The 25,882-nt window shown below is 41.6% G+C and overlaps 2 protein-coding genes across 6 annotated transcripts in view; one reads left to right on the forward strand and one right to left on the reverse strand.

The window, feature by feature from the left end:
• Positions 1-14,749, reverse strand: part of RSRC1 (arginine and serine rich coiled-coil 1) — a 366,646-nt gene extending 351,897 nt beyond the window's left edge. For all 3 annotated transcript variants that reach the window (XM_073359563.1, XM_073359564.1, XM_073359565.1), the window contains exons 1-2: positions 14,600-14,749; positions 1,090-1,286 (exon numbers count right to left, since the gene is read on the reverse strand). In XM_073359563.1, the coding sequence (XP_073215664.1) occupies positions 1,090-1,286; positions 14,600-14,749 (347 nt within the window). The remainder of the gene's footprint in view (positions 1-1,089; positions 1,287-14,599) is intronic.
• Positions 14,750-18,057: 3,308 nt separating this feature from the next.
• On the forward strand, positions 18,058-25,478 carry SHOX2 (SHOX homeobox 2). 3 transcript variants are annotated; one of them, XM_073358761.1, is made up of 6 exons: positions 18,058-18,402; positions 18,853-18,868; positions 21,001-21,209; positions 23,489-23,546; positions 23,886-23,974; positions 25,185-25,478. In XM_073358761.1, exons 1-6 carry the CDS (start codon positions 18,058-18,060, stop codon positions 25,476-25,478), a joined length of 1,011 nt encoding a protein of 336 aa, XP_073214862.1. The 3 variants fall into 3 exon arrangements, with proteins under 3 accessions (XP_073214862.1, XP_073214863.1, XP_073214864.1); XM_073358762.1 differs by lacking the exon at positions 18,853-18,868 and having other exon boundaries at positions 18,058-18,343; XM_073358763.1 differs by lacking the exon at positions 18,853-18,868 and having other exon boundaries at positions 18,058-18,343; positions 25,221-25,478.
• Positions 25,479-25,882: the final 404 nt, after the last annotated feature.

The following is a 25,882-nucleotide window of genomic DNA, read 5'->3' on the forward strand; positions in this document are numbered from 1 at the left end:
ATCACTGATTAGAAAAGAATAAAACTAGGAAAGTGCACTTGTTTACTCATGTCATAAAATGTTAAGTGATTCAGCAGCAACTTCTGATCAATTACGTCAAATGTAGCAGTACAAGTTGAGTATTCTTCGACTAGTCTCACCTTCATCATCTAAAACCGGGCTTCATTGGTGCAACAAGCACAATCTTGTTTTCCCTGCCCATCTTAAACCAGATTAAGAGGCATCCAGGATTTCTGAAGAGATTAGGTGCTGCTGGAGGGATAGCTCAGTGGTTTGAGCATTGGCCTGCTAAACCCAGGGTTGCGAGTTCAATCCTTGAGGGGGCCATTTAGGGATCTGGGGCAAAAATTGGGGATTGGTCCTGCTTTGAGCAGGGGGTTGGACTAGATGACCTCCTGAGGTTCCTTCCAACCCTGATATTCTATGATTCGATACCACCTTCTTGGTCATCATGCCCAGCAAGGAGAGGTTTTACAGCTAGCAGAGGTATTGGCATGAAGTATTTGTTTCTTGAGGACAGACTAAACTATTGAATGTTTTTCCCACATCACAAAAGGATAAAAATTATAGTGGAAAACTACCCTTTAAAATAAGTGTAAATATTAATTGTAAAACTCATCTCAAACCTTGCCATTTAAAAAGTCTACTCTCCTCCCATCACACTCTTGGCTGGTTACCGTCACTTTGTTTTAAGCTAGCAGCACAAAGACACATAGTTGTGTCTGACTAGCTGAATGAAATTACTTATGTTGAAGTCAGTGCATAAAATATTAGACCTCTCAAAAAAAAAAATCCAAATTGAGAGTTTAAAATTCTGATGGGGTCTGATGGCAGGTGTTTGTTTAAACAGAAAAGTTACTTTTAAACTTACATTCACAGCAGTAATGTTTGTAACTAAGTGGAAAAAGAACAGTATCATGCAAGACTCAGATAATTTTGCTAGGAAAGCCCAAAACAGATGTTTGACAGATTTTGCATGCCAATTACCCAGAACATGCACTGTATTCAAATATTCTTAGTCTTCCTACATAACTGACGGTGCCCCACTTACAGACAAAATTAACGCTGAGTAAAGTATTATAAATTCACCTTTTTTCATAAGAATGTGAACGGGACTGGAGATCTCGAGACCGTGATCTTGACCTTGACTTCCTTCCCGATTTCTTACGGCTGTATGTTCTACTGTCTGAAGAACTACTTGAAGATGAACGTCTACGGTGTTTCTTTTTTCTTTTGTTTCTGTTTTCTTCTTCTGTATCTGATGAACGACGTCCCATTTTTACAAGCTATTTAAAAACAGCAAAAAAGTTATAAAATTTAGGATTGCAGTGTGCATTTATTTTTATAAGTGCTAGATAGATGCCTGTAAGTAATACTGTGGCTTACACAAGTTACTACGTGGTGGTGGAGGGCAGCGGAAGAAGGGAAAAAACCTACCTTTTTAAGTTCCTAGTTGCCTAGCCATTTTGCACAACAGAGATCAGCAGCCTTATGTTTGTAAATCAACACATTAAAATGAGTTATTTTATCAGCATTTTAGATTTAAAAAATATTATGGTATTAAATTTGTTACAAACTGCGAAGTACCTTTACAAGCCAATTAATCCCAGTCAAAAAGTTCTGGTAAAAACTGGCTTCTACACCAGACTGTTGCATTTTATCTTTAATATGTTTCTAGTCATTTTTTGTCTTACTCTAATACTAGTTTTTCAGTACCCACTTTAAGGTAAAAGGTGTTAGGATATATACATGTACATCTCTAAACCAGAGACCTTGTTTGAAGAACATTCTTAGCTAATACTGTACTATTGTTTACTTGTTTAATTTACAATTCTGCAAAGGAGGATATAGTAATGCAACTTTATGGTCTGAATAATGCTAACCTATCAATTTCTAGCAATGTAATTACTTTCTGTTGTTCATTTAAGTATTTGTTGACTGTGTATTCTTCAAGTCACTAGCACTCCTATTGTCATAATGAAAAGTATACACAAGATAAAGTTCCTCTGGAAATTATAAGTTATATTATCATAGGATGAAAGCTCTTTTATAGTTAGGCTGATTGAGGTGTTCACTTCAAAACCACACAATTTTAAATGGTTTTACTTCAAAACCAGATCTATAAATATTAAACTTTAGACATGTTTCTTGATCCCCAAGGTGTTTACTTGGATAAAGTTTCACATTTATACATTTGGATAAGGCTGTAAAAAAAAAACTGCCATTCATTTAACTGCTGGGGAGACCATCTTTTCTTAGTTTGGAACTCATAAGAAATCCATTTTTATTGCTATCACTTCATAATTAAAGAAATATTATGCCTATAGAATTTTTCAGGCTGTAAAAATGGACAATGCTTTAAATCCTTTTTTGTTCCAGTATCACCATTCCCACCCACCCAAGATACTAAGATATCCCTCCTCAGACTACTGGCACTTAACATGAGGCCTTCGTCCCAAAAATGAGCAATTATTTGGGGGCTCTCTGGCTACATCTACATTAGGAAATTGGGACCCATAATTCTCCATTAATAGCACTGGTGTAAGTTGTAGAGTAGAAAGGGCTGAAGCATTTTTAATCACAATATCATCTAACCTTAACCAATAGTGAAGAATTACAGGTCCTAATTTTCCTAGTATTGCCCTTTGAATTCCACTAGTCTTTTCCTGGCCCCCAGCCTTTGCCCCTCCCCACTCCTTTCAATCACCTAAAGGGCAGAACCCAGTCTGCAGTAAAGGAGCAGAAAAATGGAACCAAAGAGAACTTCTCGATTATGGTCATTTAAAGTAGTGCTTCCCAAACCATGAGTTGTGGCTCCTGGGGGAAGCCACAAGTGTTTGGGAACAAAAACTGAATCAATATGCTGGTTTGGGAGTTTCTGCACCCCTAATTAAGAGACTATTAAACTAGGTTTAAAAATCACCTGTGTCTCTTATCTATGACTTTGCATCTTATGCTGCTGCTGCCTGGACAAGAAACCTCTCTGTACCCTCTGCTCCTGCAGGGGACCTTCAGCCAAGAGACTTCGCACTGGAGAAAGCATTTGTCAGGAAGTCTCTCAGCTGAAAGCCCTCTGCTGGAGGAGAAGGCAAAGAGAGGCTCCCAGTGCCGGTGGTGGCAGCGGCAGCGGCACTAGCAGATAGGGAAAGGGGGCTGACGGAGACACAGATATGTGTCAGCATTATAACTGAATGATTATCAAGTTCTAAACTACATGTAGCAAACATTCGCCTGAAGATCATAGAATCATAGAAATCTAGGGCTGGAAGGTAACCAAGAGATCAGTTAGTCCAGCCCCCTGTAATGACCCATGATCAAGTATACCTAGACTATCCCTGAATGTTGTTTGTCTAGCCTGTTCTTAAAAACCTCCGAGAATGGGATTCCACAACCTCCCTTGGAAACTAGTTCCAGGGTTTAACTACCCTATAGTTAGAAATGTTTTACTTATATCTAACCTAAATTTCCCTTGCTGCAGATTAAGCCAATTATTTCTTGTCCTACTTTCAGTGGATGTAGAAAACAGTTGGTTACTGTCCTCTTTATAATAGCCTTTAACATATTTGAAGACTTATCAGGTCCCCCTCCATCTTCTTTTCCCAAGACTAAGCACGCCCAGTTCATTTAGCCTTTCCTCACAAGACAGATTTTCTAGAGATTTGAATCATTTGTGTTGCTCTTCTCTGGACCCTCTCCAATTGGTCTCCATCTTTCTTTAAAAGTGCGGTGCCCAGAATAGAAAATACTACTCCCCAGCTGAGGCCTCACCAGTACCAAACAGAGTAGGACAAATGTATCCTGGGTCTTACACACAACACTCCTGTTAATACACCACAGAATGATATTGCCTTTTCATGTTCAATTTGTAATCCACCAAAAAAAAAACACCTCCTTTTCTGCAGTGCTAATGACTAGCCAGTCAGTCCTCATTTTGTAGCTATGCATTTAATTTTCCCCTTCCGAAGTGTAGTACCTTGGACTTCTCTTTATTGAATTTCATGTTGTTGATTTCAGACCAATTCCCCAGTTTGTCATGGTCACTATGAATTCCAATCTTGTCCTTCAAAGTGCTAGGAACCCCTCCCAACTTGGTGTCATCCACAGGTTTTATAACCTTGCTCTCCACTCTACTGTCCAGGTCATTAATGAAAATATTGACTAGTACCAAACTCATGAAACACCCTTCCAGGACCCCACTACATACATGTCCCTCTCCTACTCCCCCCCACCCCCAAGTTTGACAGGAAACCATTGATGACTACTCTTACTACAGTCTTTCAATCGGTTTTCAACCACCTTATAGTAACTTCATGTAGGCCATATTCCCTAGTTTGCTTACGAGAATGTCATGTGGGTCCTTGTCAAAAACCTTACTAAAATCAAGAGTGTCACATCTACTGCTTCCCCCCATCCACTAGGCCAATTACTCTGTCAAAGAAGGAAATTAGGTTGGTGTGGCATGATTTATTCTTAACAGATCCACATTGGCTACTACTTATCTTATACTAGAAGATTATTTTAATAAAGTTAAACAGAAAAGTAGACAATACGATAGTTACAATTTGTTTGTATTTTCAGGTCTCGATATTACTGCAGAAAGTCCTCAGCCACAGCGTGTCTGTGTTAGTAAATAAAACTATGAGAACAGGGAAACTGCAGAGGTGTTTAGAAACCAAATGCCAGAATTTGTAAATAAGAGCTGCAATGTCTTCCTTTGGAAACAATAGGAAAACCAAAAAAAACCCAGGTGTAACAAAGCAACTATTCTTCAAAAAGCCTTTGAAAGCATCTTACATGGTGGCCATGCAAGTTGTAAAATGCAGACAAGCACATACCATTGGCAATATCCTTCTACTTCCAATAGCAATAGATATGGGTAGAATTGTGATTGAGAAACAAGCAGCGGTGGCAATGAAAGCCATTCCTGTCTCAAATAATACCATCCATTGATGTACTGATGATCTTGCAGAAAATGTCCAGGATCAGTTGACAGAGCAAGTTAAGAGTCTGGATTCATCAAGCTGCTGTGCCAAATACTTAAATATAGCCAACAGGGCTCAGATTCTGTGTCATATGAGATTTATCAAAACAGTTACAATAGTTAAAGAACTTTTATTTTGCAAAGAAATCCCAACCCAAGCTGGTGAGAAAATAATCAAGATCCTTGATAACGTCATAGTGGATGAAGGTCTTCACCAGACTACGTGTACGGGGCTATGCACAGACGCGGCGAAAGCAGCATTGACCAGAAAGAACAGTGGGGTTGCAGCACAAGCAAGCAGTGCTTAATTTGTGCGAGGGCTTGCCAGGGCTGAACCCCAGCACTTCTAGACTTGGCAATTCATAGCCCCAGCATCTCTTCCTGCATCAGTTACACGTCACTCAGCTGCCAGAGGAACAGCCAGAGCCCTGGCATCTCTTTCATTACAAATTAAGTACTGAGCACAAGTAAATAAAGTGGCACCTGCTAAAATTTGGACACACTACATGATTCATCACAAACATGCAACCTAAAGTATATTAGGCCCTCAACGTTATTATTAAAATGGTTAATTTCATAAAATCCCAAACAGTAAACACATTTACCTTCTATTTCACAGTAAAGTCAGATGCACTGTACCACTTTTCCACATGACAACTATCTTTGAATGGTGTGATGCAATCCAAATTTTCCTCCTTGGGAAAACAGACCTTGCAGACTACATGCATAATGTGGACTTCTTGCCTACATTAGTTTACAGGGTGGATGTATTTGACAAATGGTATGTACTAAACCTACCACACCAAGGTAAGAATATAAATATACTAGATATGCAAGAAAAAAAATGGAGATTCATGAAACAGCTTTGCCTTTGAAGAGCCCACAATGAAAAGGGACCTGCCAAGATGTTTCCCACGTTAGACTTTTTCAAAGAACAGAATGAAAGTTATCAAAATGCTGTTAAAGACAAAATACTCATTCATTCGTCTGGATTGTACTCCTATTTTGATGAATACTTTCCAGGAGCTGAACATGAATCTCCAGATACCAGTTGGATTTGAACCTCATTCTTAACAAGAGTTTATTCTATTCCAATCTGAAGTAGTCCAGCTCACAAAAATCTCCTCGAATTATCAAATGATCATACACTGAAGACCAAGTTTTCAAATCTAACAAGCCAGTTTTCAAATCTAACAAGCCGTTGCAGATTTCTGTTAACGGGGAGTACAAGGAACTCTGTGATGAAGATATGAAAGTGGTGCTTCCATTCGCTGAGAGTCTGGGCTTTCAGCAATGATTTCTGTGAAAACTAAGCTTAGAAGTCATTTAAGCCTGGAAGATGACCTACTTATAGTGCTATCAGAAATTTAGCCAAACATTGCACCACTATGCAGCTCAAAACAGGCCCACTCATCTCACTAAAATCGTAAGCCGTGACCGAACATGACCAAAAAAATCCATATTTTCAAATTATAGTTTGTTTTTTAAATGGGACTAGATAGGATTATACAATTAAAACAGACTGTATGTAGTTGACTAAAGTTGCAGTACCATCCAAACCCTAATGTCCCTTTTGAATGTAGCATTCTGAACTCTTGTATGTCATGTCCTGAGTCAGAAAAAGAAACAGTATTTGGTTGTGGGGAGCTACCAACTTCTAAAATACCTGTAATGGACCTTTACGTACTAAAAGCCTGAGAGCCAGATCCTGCAAGGTGCTCAGCATCATCATCAACTACCAGTCGCTGCAATCTTCAACACCCTGTAGGACTAGACCTTTAGTCAGCTCACTCTTAGTAAGTCACTTTTGAAACATATGCAACTCCCAACAGTAAGTACCCACCAAAACCAGCAGCACCTCATACTGCCAAAATACCATTAGATGGCAATTTTTGAAATAAAAAGTGCTACTTTGAGTGCATTATCAAAGCAATTTATTCTATACTGAAATTGACTTCTTGAGTAAGTTCAAAATAGGTACTGAAGCAATATTTTAGGGTCCAATTTTTATATCATTTAAATAAACATTACTTCATTTACAATTCTGTAGATTAAAAATTCATGACAGCAAGATTAAGGAAATATAGCACAGGGAAGCACTGAGTACAAGAGACTCATTTCTAATGAGATATTCACTACTTGATATGTATATTGTTCTGACTCATCATATTACACTTCAGCATATACATCATCCCCTGATCCACTTTAAAAAAAATGCACTTTTTCATTAAAAACCTAAAATTGTATCTAGAAGTATATCAAGCTAATGAAGCAGACAGCATAAACAACTGGCAACACTATTAATTCGTAAAATCAATTATGTAGTTTCCAATACATTTTTGGAGGAAAAATAAATTTTCCTGAACTAACTAAAAATCTAAGATATGCTCTTCAATTCCTTTAAAAATGCTTTACAATGGGTGGCACCATACCTTATTTACTGCACATTATTATTCAAAACCTGCTCTGAAGGTATTATTAATAATTTCCTCCTAGGCTTTTCTATAGCACTCATGATTATAATATCTGAGTGCTCCACAAACATTTCTGCAAGATGACAGAGTATTATCCCCACGTAGATTGAGGTCAGAAGTATCTGTTAATTCTGGGTGCCCAATTTGAGACACCAGAGGACCTGTTTTTTCAGAGTACTTAGCATTACACAGCACATCATATGTTCAAAGCACAGCTCCTCTTGACACCAGTAGCAGCTGTGAGTGTTAAACACTTGTACAAAACAGACCCCAACGTCTTAAGACAGACACCCAGAATATGAGGAACACAATTAGTGACCACCTGAGAAAAGTGGTTTAAGTGACTTCCCTAAGCATCACATAGAAACTCGGTGGCACAGGAAGATATAGAATCCAATTCTCCAGGGCAGATTTCTACTGCCTTCACTATGAAATCATCCTCTCTCTTCCTGCAGTCCCTGCCTTATTCACCATACATCTTCCAAGGCTCTTTCAGGGAAGCCATAGGCACAGGTGTGTACCTAGCACAGTTCATGAACCCCAACACCTGTACTTTCTGCAACATGATGGAGACCCTGGCGCACGTCTACATACAGCGCATCAGGCCACAGCCCCTCTTCTGTCTTCTCCAGAACCTCTTAATGAGGCTCTGGCTGCACTTTTCCCTGCACATCCTGATCCTGGCACACCCCATCCGTGGCTCCTCCGTCACAAGACCTCCTCGTCAACCTCCTCCTGGCATTGGTCAACATGATCATTCGTCAGTCCAGGAGGAGGAAGCTGTATCGGGGGTGTGCTCTGCAATTATGGGGCCTATGTCCAGTCCTTTGTCCGTTCACACTTCCAGACAGAATTCCTCAGGGCAGTGTCCACTGACTCCTTAGAAACCCAATGAAATTTGACATCATATTGATATCCAGACAGCTCCTCAGGAGGAATGAAGCCTTTGATTAAATCCACTGCACAGACCTCTGCCACTTGAGCTAATGGAGTAACTGTTAGCAGTAGTAGAGTTCATCCTCCTCTACTGCTCCATGTAGAGGATGACGAGACACACTTTGCCAGTGGGTTTGACAGATATTTGCTCACAGCAGAGGAATGAGGAGACTCGGGAACCTTGGATTCCATTCCAGTCTCTGGGGAGGAGTGTGCCCATTTCCCCCACAGGCTTGACCCCTTCTGCCCTGTCTCCTCTAACCAGACCCTGGTACCAATCCTGTCTCTTCCCTGTCTCATCCCAGCCTACTCGCCTGCCCAGTATGCAACTCCTCAAACTTCTCATCCCACTCCCAATCTCAGCCTTCAGACTCCTCATCCAAGTCCCAGGGTCTCCCATCAGTTCCACTCTCCTAGCTGACTCAGCCTCTCACTGCACAGTGTCCCTGATCAACTCCTGGATTTCTACCTGGAAAACCCCGGGGTGGGGTACAGAATAAATTCTGCTTCAAAGACTGAATTCCTGACAAATCACTCCTTTTGCTGATAATGAGCATTCACAGAGGGACTCAAAGAATGGCAGCATGCCTTCTGTTGGACCAGTGCTGACAGAAGAGAAGGCAGTCACAAAAAGGACAGAAGCCCAGCCAAACTGCTCCAATGTCTGCAGATCTGAGGGTGTCCTTTTACATGAATCCACTTAATCTGTAGCATTTGGAGACTTCTCCCCCCTCCGCAGCCCACAAAAACTACTCAGAGAGGAAGATTTCATTAAAAAAAAAAAAAAGTTCACAGAACTGTTCCGAAGGAGAAACACACAGGAGGCAACAATCTGAACCATTTTTGCTATTATCTGACTAACAACCAAAGTAAAATGTGTTGGTGGTCTCAGTCCACTTTCCACATTACTTCCAAACAAGCACCTACACCACAAATACCAACACAGCCACCATAATTGGCAATCTCGGCAAAGATGCCTGGGAACAAAGATGCCTGAAATGTGCCACTTACGTAACATGAACACACACCGCCACTGGCCATATCATATCATTATTGTGTAGGTAAATAAAGGATTTGACTATACAATTTTGTTGATCTGGCATTTCTCACAAGCTCTAAATTTTCAGTTAAGAAATTATTTCTTAGACATTGTAAGGGAACAATTTCCATTAATAATACCAACATCTATCTTTTACATAGCACTTTTTAACTTTAGATGTCAAAGCGCTTTACAAAGGAAGTCAGAATCATTATCCCCATTTTACATACGGGGAAACTGAGGCACCAGAAGGGAAGTGACTTGCCCAAGGTACCCAACAGACCAATGGCACAGCCAGGAATTGAACTCAGGTCTCCTGAGTGCCCATTCAGTGCCCTATGGCCCAGGTAATCTGCCTCTACAAAACGTTTCAGTCAATACTACTGTCAATTACATAAAATTCATTATAAAACCTGTTTCAGAGTAGCAGCTGTGTTAGTCTGTATCCGCAAAAAGAAAAGGAGTACTTGTGGCACCTTAGAGACTAACAAATTTATTTGAGCATAAGCTTTCGTGAGCTGTAGCTCACTTCATCGGATGCATGCAAATAAATATGTTAGTCTCTAAGGTGCCACAAGTACTCCTTTTATTGTAAAACCTGTTTTTCCATATTGCAAACTAGTTATTTCAAGATATTAAAGACATGTATAGTAATTAGTTCATATTGCCTTACCTTGGAAGGTCACAGGTAATCTACATTTGTTTCAATAACTTTACCACTTTGATTGGACCTGCCCACTGATTTAGATTGTAAAAAAATAACCAGTTTCACATTAAAGTTACAGGTTACTTTCATTCATCTCGATCTCAGACTGCAATTTCTAATATTTCTTATGGGACATCCTAAAGTAGCTCCACACAACTTGTTTACTCATCAGATACCACACCAAAATTCTCTGTGCTATTGCGCTGAACTAGTTCAAAAGTTCGACAAGTATACTTAACATGGAAGCTTATTTATTTTAATGTTAGTTATCTACCATCTTACTAGACAGCTAATGTATTCCAAAATATCTTTCCATAGCTGGAAGATGTAAGCAACATCCAGAAAAGCTCCTAACCTGAACAGAGAATTAAAATATCTAAAACACAAGATGTGTAATATTAACCATAGTGCACAATATAGATGGAAACAGAATCATAAAAGGAAATGGAATGTAGCTACAAATTGTCTTTCCTATACCAGGCATCTAAAGTCACTTAAAGGGTCTTATCCCACTTTCAATTAAGGAAATTAGTGTTACGTCACCGATGTCAGTGGGAGCAGGATCATATCCAAAGAAGCTAGGGTTGTTTAATTATAGTAATGACATTCCTGTGGAGGCAGAGCACCCACTATATGGAACACTCAACAACAGTATCTACACAGGGGTGGCCAACCTGTGGCTCCGGAGCCACATGCAGCTCTTCAGAAGTTAATAGGCGGCTCCTTGTCTAGGCACCGACTCCAGGGCTGGAGCTACAGGCGCCAACTTTCCAGTGGTGCTCACTGCTCAACCCCTGGCTCTCCCACAGGCCCTGCCCCCATTCTACCCCTCCCCTGAGCCTGCACTGCCCTCGCTCCTCCCCCTCCGCACCTCCTGCACACCACAAAACAGTTGTGTGTGGGGAGAGAGGGAGAGGCGCTGATCAGCATGGCTGCCAGTGAGCAGGAGGCACTTGCAGCTGGGGGGGGGAAAGCTGATGGGGGGCTGCTGACAATGTGGCTCTTTGGCAATGTACACTGGTTAATTCTGGCTCCTTCTCAGGCTCAGGTTGGCCACCCTTATCTACCCGTCTGAACTTGAATGGAGCTGTGGGAGTTCAGCACTTGTGAAAAATCTATGTCAAGTTGTACATCCAACAGCTGAGGAATTCAAAAATAAAATCAGAGGCTGCTTTTGAATACGTTGGTCCAAGTGTTTCCCTCTCCCCTGAGGACAGCTTAAAAGACCCACACAAACAAGAAGGGAAACTAACCAACTACACAGAGGAAGCAGCAAAACTGACTATATGTTCAGTGCTGCCAAATGTAGAAACAAACAAGAAATAGAGACCATATTCTAATTTATTTCAGTTAAATTAATTTAAGATGTTGCCTGTAACAGTAGTAAGTGAAACGAAAATTTCAGTCAAAAGTAATCTTTAAATTGATAGATTTCAGAGTAGCAACCGTGTTAGTCTGTATCCGCAAAAAGAAAAGGAGTACTTGTGGCACCTTAGAGACCAACCGATTTATTTGAGCATAAGCTTTCGTGAGCTACAGCTCACTTCATCAGATGCATGCAGTGGAACAGCCGTGCGGAACACAATGCCATCCACAGCCTCAGAAACAACTCTGACATCATAATCAAAAAGGCTGACAAAGGAGGTGCTGTCGTCATCATGAATAGGTCGGAATATGAACAGGAGGCTGATAGGCAGCCCTCCAATACCACATTCTACAAGCCATTACCCTCTGATCCCACTGAAGGTTACCAGAAGAAACTACACCATCTGCTAAAAAAAACTCCCTGAAAAAGCACAAGAACAAATCCACACAGACACACCCCTAGAACCGCAACCAGGGGTATTCTACCTGCTCCCCAAGATCCATAAAACTGGAAATCCTGGACACCCCATCATCTCAGGCATTGGCATCCTGACAGCAGGATTGTCTGGCTATGTGGACTCCATCCTCAGGCCCTACGCTACCAGCTACCATCTTTGAGACACCACTGACTTCCTGAGGAAACTACAATCCATCTGTGATCTTCCTGAAAACACCTTCCTAGCCGCTATGGATGTAGAAGCTCTCTACACCAACATTCCACACAAAGATAGACTACAAGCCATCAGGAACAGTATCCCCAATGTCACGGCAAACCTAGTGGCTGAAATTTGTGACTTTGTCCTCACCCATAACAATTTCACATTTGGGGACAATGTATACCTTCAAATCAGCGGCACTGCTATGGGTACCTGCATGGCCCCACAGTATGCCAATATTTTTATGGCTGACTTACAACTACACTTCCTCAGCTCTCGTTCCCTAACGCCCCTACTCTACTTGCACTACATGGATGACATCATCATCATCAGGACCCATGGAAAAGAAGCCCTTGAGGAATTCCACCATGATTTCAACAATTTCCATCCCACCATCAACCTCAGCCTGGACCAGTCCACACAAGAGATCCACTTCCTGGACACTACAGTTCTAATAAGCGATGGTCACATAAACACCACCCTATACCGGAAACCTACTGACTGCTATACTTACCTACATGCTTTTATCCAGACCACACCACATGATCCATGGTCTACAGCCACGCTCTATGATATAACTGCATTTGCTCCAACCCCTTAGACAGAGACAAACACCTATAAGATCTCTATCAAGCATTCTTACAACTACAGTACCCACCTGCTGAAGTGAAGAAACAGATTGACAGAGCCAGAAGAGTACCCAGAAGTTACCTATTATAGGACAGGCCCAACAAAGAAAATAACAGAATGCCACTAGCCAACACCTTCAGCCCCCAACTAAAACCTCTCCAACGCATCATCAAGGATCTACAATCTATCCTGAAGAACAACCCATCACTCTCACAGATCTTGGGAGAAAGGCCAGTCCTTGCTTACAGACAGCCCCCCAACCTGAAGCAAATACTCACCAGCAACCACACACCACACAACAAAAACACTAACCCAGGAACCTATCCTTGCAACAAAGCCCGTTGCCAACTGTGTCCACATATCTATTCAGGGGATACCATCATAGGACCTGATCACATCAGCCACAGTATCAGAGGCTCATTCACCTGCACATCTACCAATGTGATATATGCCATCATGTGCCAGCAATGCCCCTCTGCCATGTACATTGGCCAAACTGGACAGTCTCTACATAAAAGAATAAATGGACACAAATAAGATGTCAAGAATTATAACATTCAAAAACCAGTCGGAGAACGCTTCAGTCTCTCTGGTCACTCGATTACAGACCTAAAAGTTGCAATTCTCCAACAAAAAAAACTTCAAAAAACAGACTTCACCGAGAGACTGCTGAATTGGAATTGATTTGCAAACTGGACACCATTAAATTACGCTTGAATAAAGGCTGGGAGTGGATGTGTCATTACACAAAGTAAAACTATTTCCCCATGTTTATTCTCCTACCCCCCACCGTTCCTCACACGTTCTTGTCAACTTCTGGAAATGGCCCACCTTGATTATCACTACAAAAGGTTTTTTTTTTCTCTCCTGCTGGTAATAGCTCACCTTACCTGATCACTCTCGTTACAGTGTGTATGGTAACACCCATTGTTTCATGTTCTCTGTGTATATAAAATATCCCCACTGTATTTTCCACTACATGCATCCGATGAAGTGAGCTGCAGCTCACAAAAGCTTATGCTCAAATAAATTTATTAGTCTCTAAGGTGCCACAAGTACTCCTTTTCTTTAAATTGATGCGTCTCTTTCAACTTGATGATGTGGACCAAAATGGAACAACATGAACTAACGTGAGCAAATGGAAAGATTCAAGGGTGGTTGTGTGTGACGTGGTCTGACCAAAGACAAGAAGATAAATGCTTCCAGCAAAATTTAGACAAAATACGGGGAACACTTTACAGCTGGATATAACGGAGCAGGCCCTATTTTCCTAAAAAAAAAAAAGCTTATCCCACTCACTGGGATGTAAGTAGAAGCAAAAGATGTGGAGGATGCCCTCCTTCCACTTAAGAGCACAGGTGCTGGAATTAGGGGTGCCGCACGCCCCTGGCCTGAGCTGGATTCCATTACGAAGAGGGTTTACAGTTTGGTTCAATGGCTCTCAGCACCCCCACTACACAAACTGTTCCTGCACCCCTGCTTAAGAGCCCACTGAAAATTGGCAGGAGTCTCCAAAAAGGGGGCAAGTGACAAGAGCTGGCCTCGCTTCCCCTTGGGGGGGAGGGGCTGAGAAATGGGGGCCTCCCTAAGGGGCGGGTGACTGGTGCTGGCCTCACTTCCCCCCTCGCGGAACAGGCGGCCTGGCAGCCCTGGGTGCTGGGGCGGCTCGGCCCCGTTCCCAGCCGCCAGGGACCAGGCCGCGGAGCGGGCAGAGCCCGGCGCTCCCCCACCCCAGTCTCCGGGGAAGCACCAGCCCCCGGCACCGCCGACCCAGAGAGCGGCGGCGAGGCGGCCCCGACCCAGCCACGTTACCTGAATCCCGCCTTCGGCCCAGCGAGCGAGAGGCCGGAAAAGGCCGAGCCTGGGGCCGCCGGCGCGGCGCGGCGCAGCTCCCTGGTTTGAGCTCAGCGCCTTCCTGGTGCCGCAGCCAGGCAGGGCCAAACCATCCCGGAGCTCATCCATTCAGCCAGGCGGGCAGCAGGGCTAGGGAATGCAGAAAACATCGATTAAAGCTTCTGCACTTCTCTCCACTGAGGAGAGCAATGATCATCCTAACAATAATCATACAAACTAATTAATTAATTAATGTTCACTGGGGCTGTGCGGGCTTTTTTAAATGCAGCTAAAAGTGGTAAAATTAATGTTCCTTCTTTCGCCAAAAATGCTGGAATAAATCACTGGGCTCGGTCTCTATGGGTGCACTATGATTAAAATCGCAATGATTTATTTGCAAATTCCCTTAAAACGCTGCGTTTCTCCTTCCTCTGGAGCTGGTGATGGGCTTCTGAGGTTGGGTGCAAATTAGTTTTTCATTTAAGAGACTATTTTGACTCGTGGTGTTTGACGGAGGAGGAGAAGGGGGCTGTTGGAAGGAAGGTGGGGGAGAAATAAAATTTATAGTTTTTCATTTAAGCCAAAAGTAATTAAAGAGGCTCAGTATTTCCTGGAATACATACTATATTGACATATTTTTTCCCTAGCAGAGAGATCCATTTCCCCTCTGCCATAAAGGCAAAGCACTTGAAGTGGTGGAGTAAAGTAGCTGCTGTGTGCTTTGGGTCGCTTCTGGGTGGTGGGTAAGTGGCAGAGGGGGTTGAGTTTTAAAACTGCCTGCAATACACGATCTTCAGTTATTCGCAGACAGCTGAGATTAAGTAAAACAGTTCAGTTAATTAGTCCTGTTTAAAAGATGCCCAAGTCTCCAATTTATAAGGGAAATATGTTTCAAGTGATCCCCTTCTTAACTTTTTTAAAAAAACTTGAGTAAATGGGGGGGACTTGCAGACTTTGGATGTATTATAAAAAATACGTTGTTTCTTTTTTCATTGTTTTCTCTACCACAGAAAGATACAGAACACACTGAGTACACATATTTGGGAAGAATAAGGGAGGTAAACGCTTTCTATGCTAATAGTTATGGTAATAATTTAAATATTTGCAGAGCAATTTAGTATTTGCTTAGCTTGTTTATAATAGTAAGCATCAACTCAAAATTCCTGGCTCAAACATGTAACGTTTTAAATGAACCCTTCAAGCATACATTCATGTACGGACAACTTTGATTTGTCCACATTATTTTCAAAAACACAAGTTGTATGTTGTAGACACTTATTTCACTTTTAAGTTTTGAGACTGTTTGGCATTTAAAATATTCTTAGTTTTACTTCAGTTTAATATGTATGAATTAGAATCTGTGTTGCCACGGCCGGAAGTGAAATAAACTATGGAAACAAAAAGAAATGTGTTCCCACGGATTAACAACATCTAAAGTTCAGTATTTTGAACGTATTCTCTTTTCGGCTCACTTTGTTACTTTAACAGTAACATCTTGTCATATTTCTGTAGTTCAGAATAATTGTGAATTCATTTAATTGGGCCAGTGATAACAATCTTCCCAAACAATCTCAAAAATCCATATTACATATTGATGTTTCCGTTGCTCCTTTGAAGACCAGTACTTTACAATATCGAGACTGTCAGTCTGAACAGACTAAACTAAAAGTACTCTGTATTTCAATAGGCAAAATGATGTCTTGATTAGTTTTGTCTTCTAAATGCTAAAACTTAGTAAAAGTAATTTATTGTCTATTGTATGTAATACACACATAACTGGATCTGAGAAATGCTAATTAAATTCTAAATACTATACCTATTATAGTAAATAAACACTCTTTTACGTAAAGTCGTCTTTCAAGAGGTCAAATGAAAAATCAATACATAAGCAAGAGTTAAACAATTTTGAATAATTTATTAGAACTCTACTAAAAGTGTAAAATAGCTGCATCCTAAATAGCCTGTCAATGAAATTACTATCTAAATAGGATTTAAACAACAATAGCAAAGCAGTATTAGCAATAAATACTGTAATACGGTCTAATCTGATTCCTCTATTTGCCATATAAAAATGTTAATGACAGGATTGCACTGTCATTCTTAACTACATTTTTTTATAATTTTGTGTGTTTCTGTTACTATTTAGGAGGAACTTTTCAAGCTTTCCTGTCACGTACGTAATGTGTTAATGTTTACATAGAATCATCAAGTACCCTGTAACTTGCACGTTTCCATTTGCTTTACACAAATAACAATTAAAAATTTAATACTAAATATAGTATTTCTTCACATATTATGAAAAACTGTCTTCAGAAATGAACTCATATTAGCAATATGCAGTATCCGGGAGAGTTTTCCCAAAACGTAGGTGTATTTTCAGTGTTGACTTAATTACTACAACAAAAACCTGTAAAAGTAACTGTATGTATCTCTTCTCAGTCCTGCGGGATAAATAAAACATATTCGAACAGCAAACAAATTTAGAACAAAAGCATCGGATTCTCAACACAAAAGTAACTAATTGTGTTCCTTTGGGGAGATTTATTGACGCAAACGTAATAATAATGTGATACAAAGAAACAGCATGGGGCAAGATTACTTCATGGGTACAAGACCGTATATTGCCTATCACCCGTTCCAGCGACTCAGACACACTTTTACATTTGGCGTGTCAGTAAGCATCTGCTTGGGAAATATCTTGACAAACCAACCGCACAACCTTTCAAATTAACTCTCTCTCTCTCTTTCTCTTGTTAATTGTAACCGACCAAAACAGCACTAATCTCTTGGTAGAGCTGTTTCTTCCCTCGGACAGTGTTACCTGCAGGACTAGTACTGTGTGCTGTGTATACACGACATCTGTAGGAAGCGCTCCCCCATTCCTTGTCCTCTCTCCAAGCAGACTTGTCATTTTTCATTTTGGCCACTCCCCTGCAGATCCTGCCCATCTCCCCTGTGTTTAACTAACTCAGGACACTAGCGCAGGATCCACGCCTAATTAAATTAATTAGGGATTCTTGTCAATCCTGGATTAATGGCCGATAGCAAGCCCTGGCCACAAGGATCTGAAACCTGGAGGAGTAGCGATCTTTCTGTCTCGCTCTTTCTCCTTGGTCGTGCTGGACTGATACAGGAGAAGCGGGTTCATTCATAGTTCCAAGGGGAGGTAATTTGCTCAGAACAAGGGGCAGGCTTTGCAAAGTATAAATAGTGCGACTTCAATACCAACATCACTATCAGATCTGAACTCTTAGCGGGAAGAATTGTCAAAGATCTTAACATTTAACAAGATCGCTCCAGTTGGGAAACATCAGATCCCATTTAACTCCAGCCCCATTGCAGCTGCCCCCCTCCCCTTCCCACTCCATTGATGTGTAATTGGGGGGTTTGGAACAGTAAGAGGAAGAAACAAGGGGAAGGAGCCCTGAGAATCGGCGATGGAAGAACTTACAGCTTTTGTCTCCAAGTCGTTTGATCAGAAAGTGAAAGAGAAAAAGGAGCTGATCACGTACAGGGAGGTTCTGGAGAGTGGACCTGTCAGAGGAGCCAAGGAGTCAGGCGGCTCCAGCGAGCCCAGCCGGGAAGACGTGAGCAGCCCAGCGGTCCGAGCAGGAGGAGGAGGCGGCGGCGGAGGAGGAGGCGGAGCGCGGTCTCCAGTCAGAGAGCTGGACATGGGCGCCGCCGAGAGAGCCAGGGACGCGGGCACTCCCAAACTCAGCGAGGGTAAAGGCAAACCCCATGCACCCCGCGGCCCCCTTCTCTCCCACCCATCCCCCGGGAACGTGGGCCAGGCTGGGGGACTGAGTTCAATAACCAGACGGTTGTTTGGGGGAGAAACGGGAGGGGGGTGGGCGGTTTTGTTTTCCCACAATGTTTTTTTGCTCAAAGAACCCCAAATGTAGCTCTCCTGGCTGGCCCGGGCACCGGGCTCTGCAGCGGGGGTGAAAGTTACAGGAGAATGAGTGTGTCCTCCCTGACCAGGGCTCAGAGCGGTGGGAACCGGCAACCCAGTGTTTCGATTTTGGAAAGAGCCATTGCGTGGAAGACTTTTGCGATTTTAGAAAATAGCTTTCTCCTGTCTCTTTTCTCCTTCACTTGATCCATCGGGGGCTGCTTGCTCCAGACCAGGCTGACGGTGACTGTATCAGGCTTTATTTCTCGATGAACTTTTGTTGTGTTTTCTCCAACAATAAGTGTGTAAATCACACCACACAATCGGGTTACTTATTCAGGCTTATAGGTTAGTCGGCTGCTGTGCTAAAACTACTTACATTTTGCAGTACATATGTTGTATTTGCATAAGACAATTTGGCAGATTTAAACTTGACTGTCACGTTAACGAATCCAGAGTCTGATATACATTAATGGGTGTCTTTCCATGTTTTTCCAATTAAGGAAAATATGTGGCATGCCTAGAACTTTAGATTAAAATATTTAAGCATGCAATTAATTTGTTTATAACATGATCTGTTCCCGATTAGAACATAACGGGAAGTTACTGTGGTAGGAACCAAAGCTACATTACATATATTAATCCATTTATATTTAAAAAGCTGAAAAATCCCATAGTATAGTTGAAAGTTTGAAAAGCTGTATCTATATCAAGTATATTTAATGTTTATACATTATTGACCAGATATTGATAAGGATATATTTTCATGTTAGATTATTTTTAAAACATACATTAAAACAAGTGACATTAAATAGGAATATTTTATATAATGTAGTACATTTATTTTAAAAGACAGCCAATTGCATAACTGGATATAAATGCTAGGGATATATATATACAATGAACATTTGTTTAAAAAAAAAACACCTAATAGTTACAATGCAAGCATGTATTATACCAGGAGTCCCTTTTATTGCACTTTCTGGTTTGGATTTATCTGTCTGCCTATATGTGTATGTATATATGCAGAGATAGAGAGACTCAGTGAAGAAAATAATGTTATAAGAAGCACAAATGACATCCCGTTTGCTTATTCAAAGAGCACTGTAGATGTCAGCAACATTTGAATGGCTGCGTTTGGTTTTAAAATGAGGATGTAATATCTAGGGACTGTTTACTTCAGACCTTTTGTTCAAAGAAGTATTTCTCTCCAGATCGGAACTCGATTGAGAACAACTTCCGGAAATGATTTTATAAACAAATTCTGATAGTGATCATAGGGTTATAAAGAGCTGCGATCACACTAAACAAATCCTGGACTTCAGATGCGCAAATAAAATCCCATTCCAAAGCATTGCAGCAGGAAGCAGGGATTCGGAAGAAGTGCAATTACAGACACAACTGGTTGTTAGGAAGCCCTGCAAATATTAATGAACTATACAAATAGCGTCACTCAGTGATATTTTAATTGATATGCATAGCTAACTGAAAGTGCTTAGTCAACAGAAAATTAAACAATACCAATAAAAACACCAGGAACCCTCAGCATATGTAAATTCAGAAAAGACAAATGCATGTTTTATTAAACACTGGAGGTGCTGAGCGCATGAAAGCCATTAAACAATCCAGAGGCAGTCCGGATGCCAGATTTACCACTTAAACCTGTTGCTGTGATATTTAAGGTACTAATTCACCCAGAGATCGCGACTTGATTTTTTTAGTTTTGATTTTCAATAAATAATGACAGGTAAATGATACGAAGCTTTACATTTGTACCAAGGGTAATTCAAACATGGCGTGTCTCTTGCCACTGTCCGACGACTGCCTGGTAAGAGGTTCCCACAAAATGACAGTGAAGTTAATGGGGCCGACCTTAACTTGGCCTCAGTTCCTGCGGGGGCAATGTTATATTTTGTTGGGCATGGCATTTCCCTGCTATTTGTCTCCTGCGTACGCCTGGATGGGTCTAGTTTAAAATAATTATTCGTAAATAAAGCCAGCAAGTTTGCAGAGGGAGAGAGATTGCTTGACAGTTCTGATGATTTAAAAGGGTCACAGTTTGACTCTGCAATGATTTACTGAAATTATGCTGAGGGGCTCGAAAATGTAGATGTAAATCAATGGCCTGGTTTGGCTCACCCACACAGGTCAATCCTTAACTTAAATACATTTGGAAATAAGGTCTTTTCGTGAAAAGTATTTTGTTGTCGCCTTTTCTTCCAGAGGACCAGCAATGCTAATAGGAAACCCAGCGCTGACCCAAAATCTCATTCCGAATTAAAACAAATATCCTTTTAAAATGTAGCTGGCCATAATCTGTTTTGAGGCGTGATCTTTAGCATTTCCATTGACTCTCCTCTCCTTCCTTTTCCTCAAGCCAAGCACATTTTCCTCCTAAAGTTAAGAATAAAAACTGGAGTGGCCAAATCCCACGCCCGCGCTGGCAATTCCGGTGAGGGGTGGTCTGATTGTTTTGTTTCACGCTCAGTCTCCCCAGAGCTGAAGGATCGCAAAGAGGATGCGAAAGTGATGGAGGACGAAGGGCAGACTAAAATCAAGCAGAGGAGAAGCCGGACTAATTTCACTCTGGAGCAGCTGAACGAGCTGGAGAGGCTTTTCGATGAGACCCACTATCCGGACGCCTTCATGCGAGAAGAGCTGAGCCAGAGGCTGGGACTGTCCGAGGCCAGAGTGCAGGTAGGGTAGCAAAGATTATTGCAACATGTGGGTCTCTGTGCGTAATTTAGTTGTGATACAGCATTGCGTGTGAACCTGCCGTACCTGATGAAAGGCTTTTAACTCACAAATTCTGTAATGTCCATTTAGATGCTGTCCATGGCCAGAAAAGATACTCCAGTGCCGAACTGCTCCCAGCATCTGAGTGAACCATTGCTGCGTGCTTTATTATGGGTTATGCCTCCTAAGCTTAGTGCCTCTTACATATAAGGATTTTAAACAACGTTTCGTTTTTGGCTGACTGGAAGAATTACAACGGATGTTTTGTTCACGTGAATTTTCCTAGTCTGCTCCTGTCTCGGGGTTTACCAGGCGGATGTACCAATTAAGTTTATAGATGTACTGACTATAAACTAAATTAGCAACTGCTAAGTGAGGAAATTTTACGGTCAGTTTTTACCGGTGGTTCTTAAATCTTAGGCGAAGCCACAGAAAGGGTGAACAAGTTTTGCTGAACTCTCTTTGTTCAGCATTATTAACAATATAATATTTAATAAAAATATCAAGCTATTTTAATCACTTTTCTGTATATAGTAGGGAAACCAGTTACCTGGACGTTTACTTTCAAGCTTCTCTCTGGAAGTTTTGAAAATCAGCTCTTGAGCTCTCTCCGGTTAGTTTCACCTAACTTGCAATAAATAAGAGGGCAAGCGCTCTGGGGCTTTACCCAGATGGAGAGCCGAAGGTGACTTCTCGAATGAGAACAAATGTAGCTGTTTCAGTGTATTTCCCTTCTCATCATAAAATAAGAGAAAATGATGGTCATTATTTGTTGGAACACATGGAGCAGTTTTAGGCCCCAAACATCTGCAGATGTTTGAAAGTGCTGCTGTAACAGATACTCCCCCTCTATCTTTGTGCTTATAGGCCACCATCTGCACCAAACTATGCACACAATTCTTATGGGGTTTCCCTGCATCTTGTAATAGGATAAGGACATAACCAGAGCGGTCACATTGAACCAAAAAAGTAATAATAAGCAGCCTTTGTCATCACAGCCTCACCAAACGAGCCTTCCCTTTTACTCTTCTCTGCTTTTCTGTTTTCCGCGGAGGCAGCCACCTATTTATGCTGAACAAATCTTCAAAAAACCCAAAACGATAAAAGTCCCAACTTCTCGGTGAAAAATTTAAAGGAGATGATTCCCTTCTAGTGGACAAAGAATACCACTGTAGCACCTAATCCACACTACTATTATGTCAAATCGCAGGGCGCATAATAACTTTTAGAGATTTACATAGATTAAACCCATTCCCTTTACATGGTTCCGGAAAACGCTTTGCAATAATATTTTACTTTGCTTCTCCACTAATTTGTAAATTATGGAATGTACCTTTTAAATGAGAGACTGGAAGTGAGCGTGGGTGTTGAGCAGCTTTAGCTTGACCAAAATAAATTCTAGGCTGGGGTGTGTGTTCATATTTATAGTTGACTCAAAGTAGACCTCAAGAAAAGATTGTTTTTTGTTTTGTTTGTTTTTTGCCTTGGGGAAAGATTATTTGGTCGCTGTGGCTTCTGAGATGCAGAGGTTTCTCTTATAAAAGTGAAATGTTTTAAAACACCCTCTCTCCTTCTCTTTAAGGAAGTAGAACTTTATTATTGAATTTGTTTCAATAGCTCTATATCCAGTAGTAAAAGTATCTTCTTGCCTAAGGTGCAGACTTTTCTATAGAAGCATATTAGATTATCATAATAATGAGACAATTATTCCGCTTCTGTGTTACACTCCACTGCACAGAGGAAGAGAGAAATTCTAAACTTCTTTGTAGTGAAGCTTTTATGACAGTAATTACCCCCCAAAAGTGAGTCATTAAATGCTTTGGTGTTTAGTTTTTCTTGAAGATAAAGCTAATTAATATTACAGGCTATTAATGAGCACATTCTTCTCAGGTCTTACAGCGCAAACATCTAAACCCATTATCACAAGTTAGTATTAGATATCAGGGAGTGATTTAGGTCATTTGGGACTCTAATGTGGAAAGATGAAACCAGGGCTAAGAAAGTAATTTAGCGAGAACTAGTATGGGCTGCAAATGTCTATTTTCTATATTTTTATTATTTTCGTGAGGCCTCTGAGTTTCTAAATTTGTAAATCTGGGTTGTCCAATACAAACAAAATCAACTGTTTGCCATAACGGTAAAAAAAAATCTTATAGCACGCGAGTGTGCTCTTTTGTGTTGGTTCTCTTTTAAGGTTGGTTTTCTAGTATAGTATCTAGGTTATTTTTCTATTTCCTCAGGTCTGGTTTCAAAACAGAAGAGCTAAATGTAGAAAACAAGAAAATCAACTTCATAAAGGTATGCTTTCTGATATCATAAAAGAGGCTTAGGTTGAAAAGAATTATACAGTATCGATAATACCAGTAAAGAAGGAGCGTTCCTGCTGAGAAACACCTAGGGCTCCAGATTTGTAGGATATATGTTCTAATATGAAAGCTACCTATACTATATTAAAACTATTATAACACGTTATTGATTATAAATGGCATTAAACTTGTATCAATTTATTGGCAGAAAGAAATGTTGGAAGCAAAAGACTGTAGTTTGCACAGTATACATTTCTGGAATTCAAAGAATCATTTATTGCAAAGTAAGGCTAAGCCGATATTTATGTCTTTCTTTTGCTGATTATTGCAGGGGTTCTTATAGGAGCAGCCAGTCAATTTGAAGCTTGCAGAGTTGCACCATATGTCAATGTAGGCGCTTTGAGGATGCCATTTCAGCAGGCAAGTACAGTAAAACCTACTTGTAACGATAAAGTGCAAATGAGTGACCCCTTTTTTTAGGATAGGGCCTTTTCTCCCGATATGAAATGACTGTTGACAGCATCTATTCAATATTTATACACTGATTATATAGAGGGAACAATACACTTTTTAAAAAGCCACACACTTCTCCAGATCTGCGTGGCCAACTCTCTGTCATCAATGAAAGCGCCGCTGGGGATGGAGGGCAGTATCTGGCTCTTTAAAAATGCACGAAAAGATTGCACTCTGAGGGTTACATGGGAACGTCCTTTCAGTCAAAGTTTGCCGATTCTGATGCACAGCTGAAGAATGAAAGTGTGTCTAAAGGAGAGAGTAAAACTGGTTTGGAGTTCCCTTTTTATATAAAGAAAACCAACAACAATAGCTAACTACGTAACTGTGGAGCCAAATCCCACCGGATACCGCCACTGCCATCCAGACACGCACCCCTCCTCCTCCGCTCCAACAACCAGGGAAAAAACCACCCCCCCATCTCAAGCCAGCGGTGGGCTAATGATAATAAAATAATAATCGTGAGGGGGATGTTTGCCTCCATATAAAATGGGCTGCCTGCCCTTCTGACTTCTTCCAGATTGCTGTTATCAGCCTGTATTAAAGGCTGGGCGAGACAGCCTTTAACTCTGATATGTTTTTACTATATTAAAAAAAACAAAAAACTCTGGGGCAAGAACACAGTTTCCTTCCCTTTCATACACAGACACTCACTGCAAGGCACGCTCACAGACAGACTGCCACACAGGCAGGCTGACTGTCACACAGACATAGGCAGACTGCCAGGCAGGCTGTCGTGCAGACACAGGGAGACAGACTGTAAGGCAGGCCGACTGTCACACAGACACAGGCCGTCACACAGATAAGCAGACAGGCAGGCCGACTGTCACACGCAGGCAGATTGTCACACAGACACAGGCAGGCTGACTGTAACGCAGGCCGACTGCCACAAGCAGGCCGACTGTCACACAGACACAGGCCGTCACACAGATAAGCAGACAGGCAGGCACACTGTCACACGACGGCAGATTGTCACACAGACACAGGCAGGCTGACTGTAACGCAGGCCGACTGCCACAAGCAGGCCGACTGTCACACAGACACAGGCAGGCAGACTACACTCCCAGCCCCGCTTAGGTGTGTTAATGCTTTGTTTTTATTCTTGTTACATCTTTAGGATAGTCATTGCAACGTGACGCCCTTGTCCTTTCAGGTTCAGGCCCAGCTGCAGTTGGACAGCGCCGTGGCACACGCACATCACCACCTCCACCCACACCTGGCCGCCCACGCCCCCTACATGATGTTCCCTGCGCCGCCCTTCGGCCTGCCATTGGCCACACTGGCCGCGGAATCCGCCTCAGCAGCTTCGGTGGTGGCAGCAGCGGCGGCGGCCAAGACCACCAGCAAGAACTCCAGCATCGCTGACCTCAGACTGAAAGCCAAAAAGCACGCGGCTGCTTTAGGGCTGTGACTCCTCCCCACGTCCCCCTCTCCTCCTCCACGACCACCTCTTGGGGACACTGCAATCACACAGTCCAGAGGATCACAACACAACACATCACTGCAAACACAAGCGAAAGGCTAATGACTTCTGTGGGTCGAGTCCTATTTATGACTTAATGCAAAACACACGCAGAACCAGGCTGGAAAGAACAGAGACATTAAAACAAAACACACACACACACAGAGAGAGAGAGAGAGAGAGAGAGAGAGAGAGAGACCAGATTTCTAAAATCAATTTAAAGAACAAAAATAAATAAACAAAGGAAAGGAACAAAACCATTGTGAGGTATTTCGTAGGTTAAGAAATATGAAGAGAAATAAATATTATTAAAGGAAATCGAGCTGTGAGAGGGGAGACAAAAAGAAACAACT

Source organism: Lepidochelys kempii, chromosome 9 (genome assembly GCF_965140285.1).
Source record: "Lepidochelys kempii isolate rLepKem1 chromosome 9, rLepKem1.hap1, whole genome shotgun sequence".
NCBI classification, from domain to species: Eukaryota; Metazoa; Chordata; order Testudines; family Cheloniidae; genus Lepidochelys; species Lepidochelys kempii.

Excerpts from the sequence above, each read along its gene's own strand:
- SHOX2 (XM_073358761.1), top strand. The coding sequence starts at position 18,058 with ATGGAAGAACTTACAGCTTTTGTCTCCAAGTCGTTTGATCAGAAAGTG. Across the intron at positions 21,210-23,488 it reads TGTCCGAGGCCAGAGTGCAG|GTCTGGTTTCAAAACAGAAG; the intron begins GTAGGGTAGCAA and ends CTATTTCCTCAG. Across the intron at positions 23,975-25,184 it reads TGAGGATGCCATTTCAGCAG|GATAGTCATTGCAACGTGAC; the intron begins GCAAGTACAGTA and ends TTACATCTTTAG.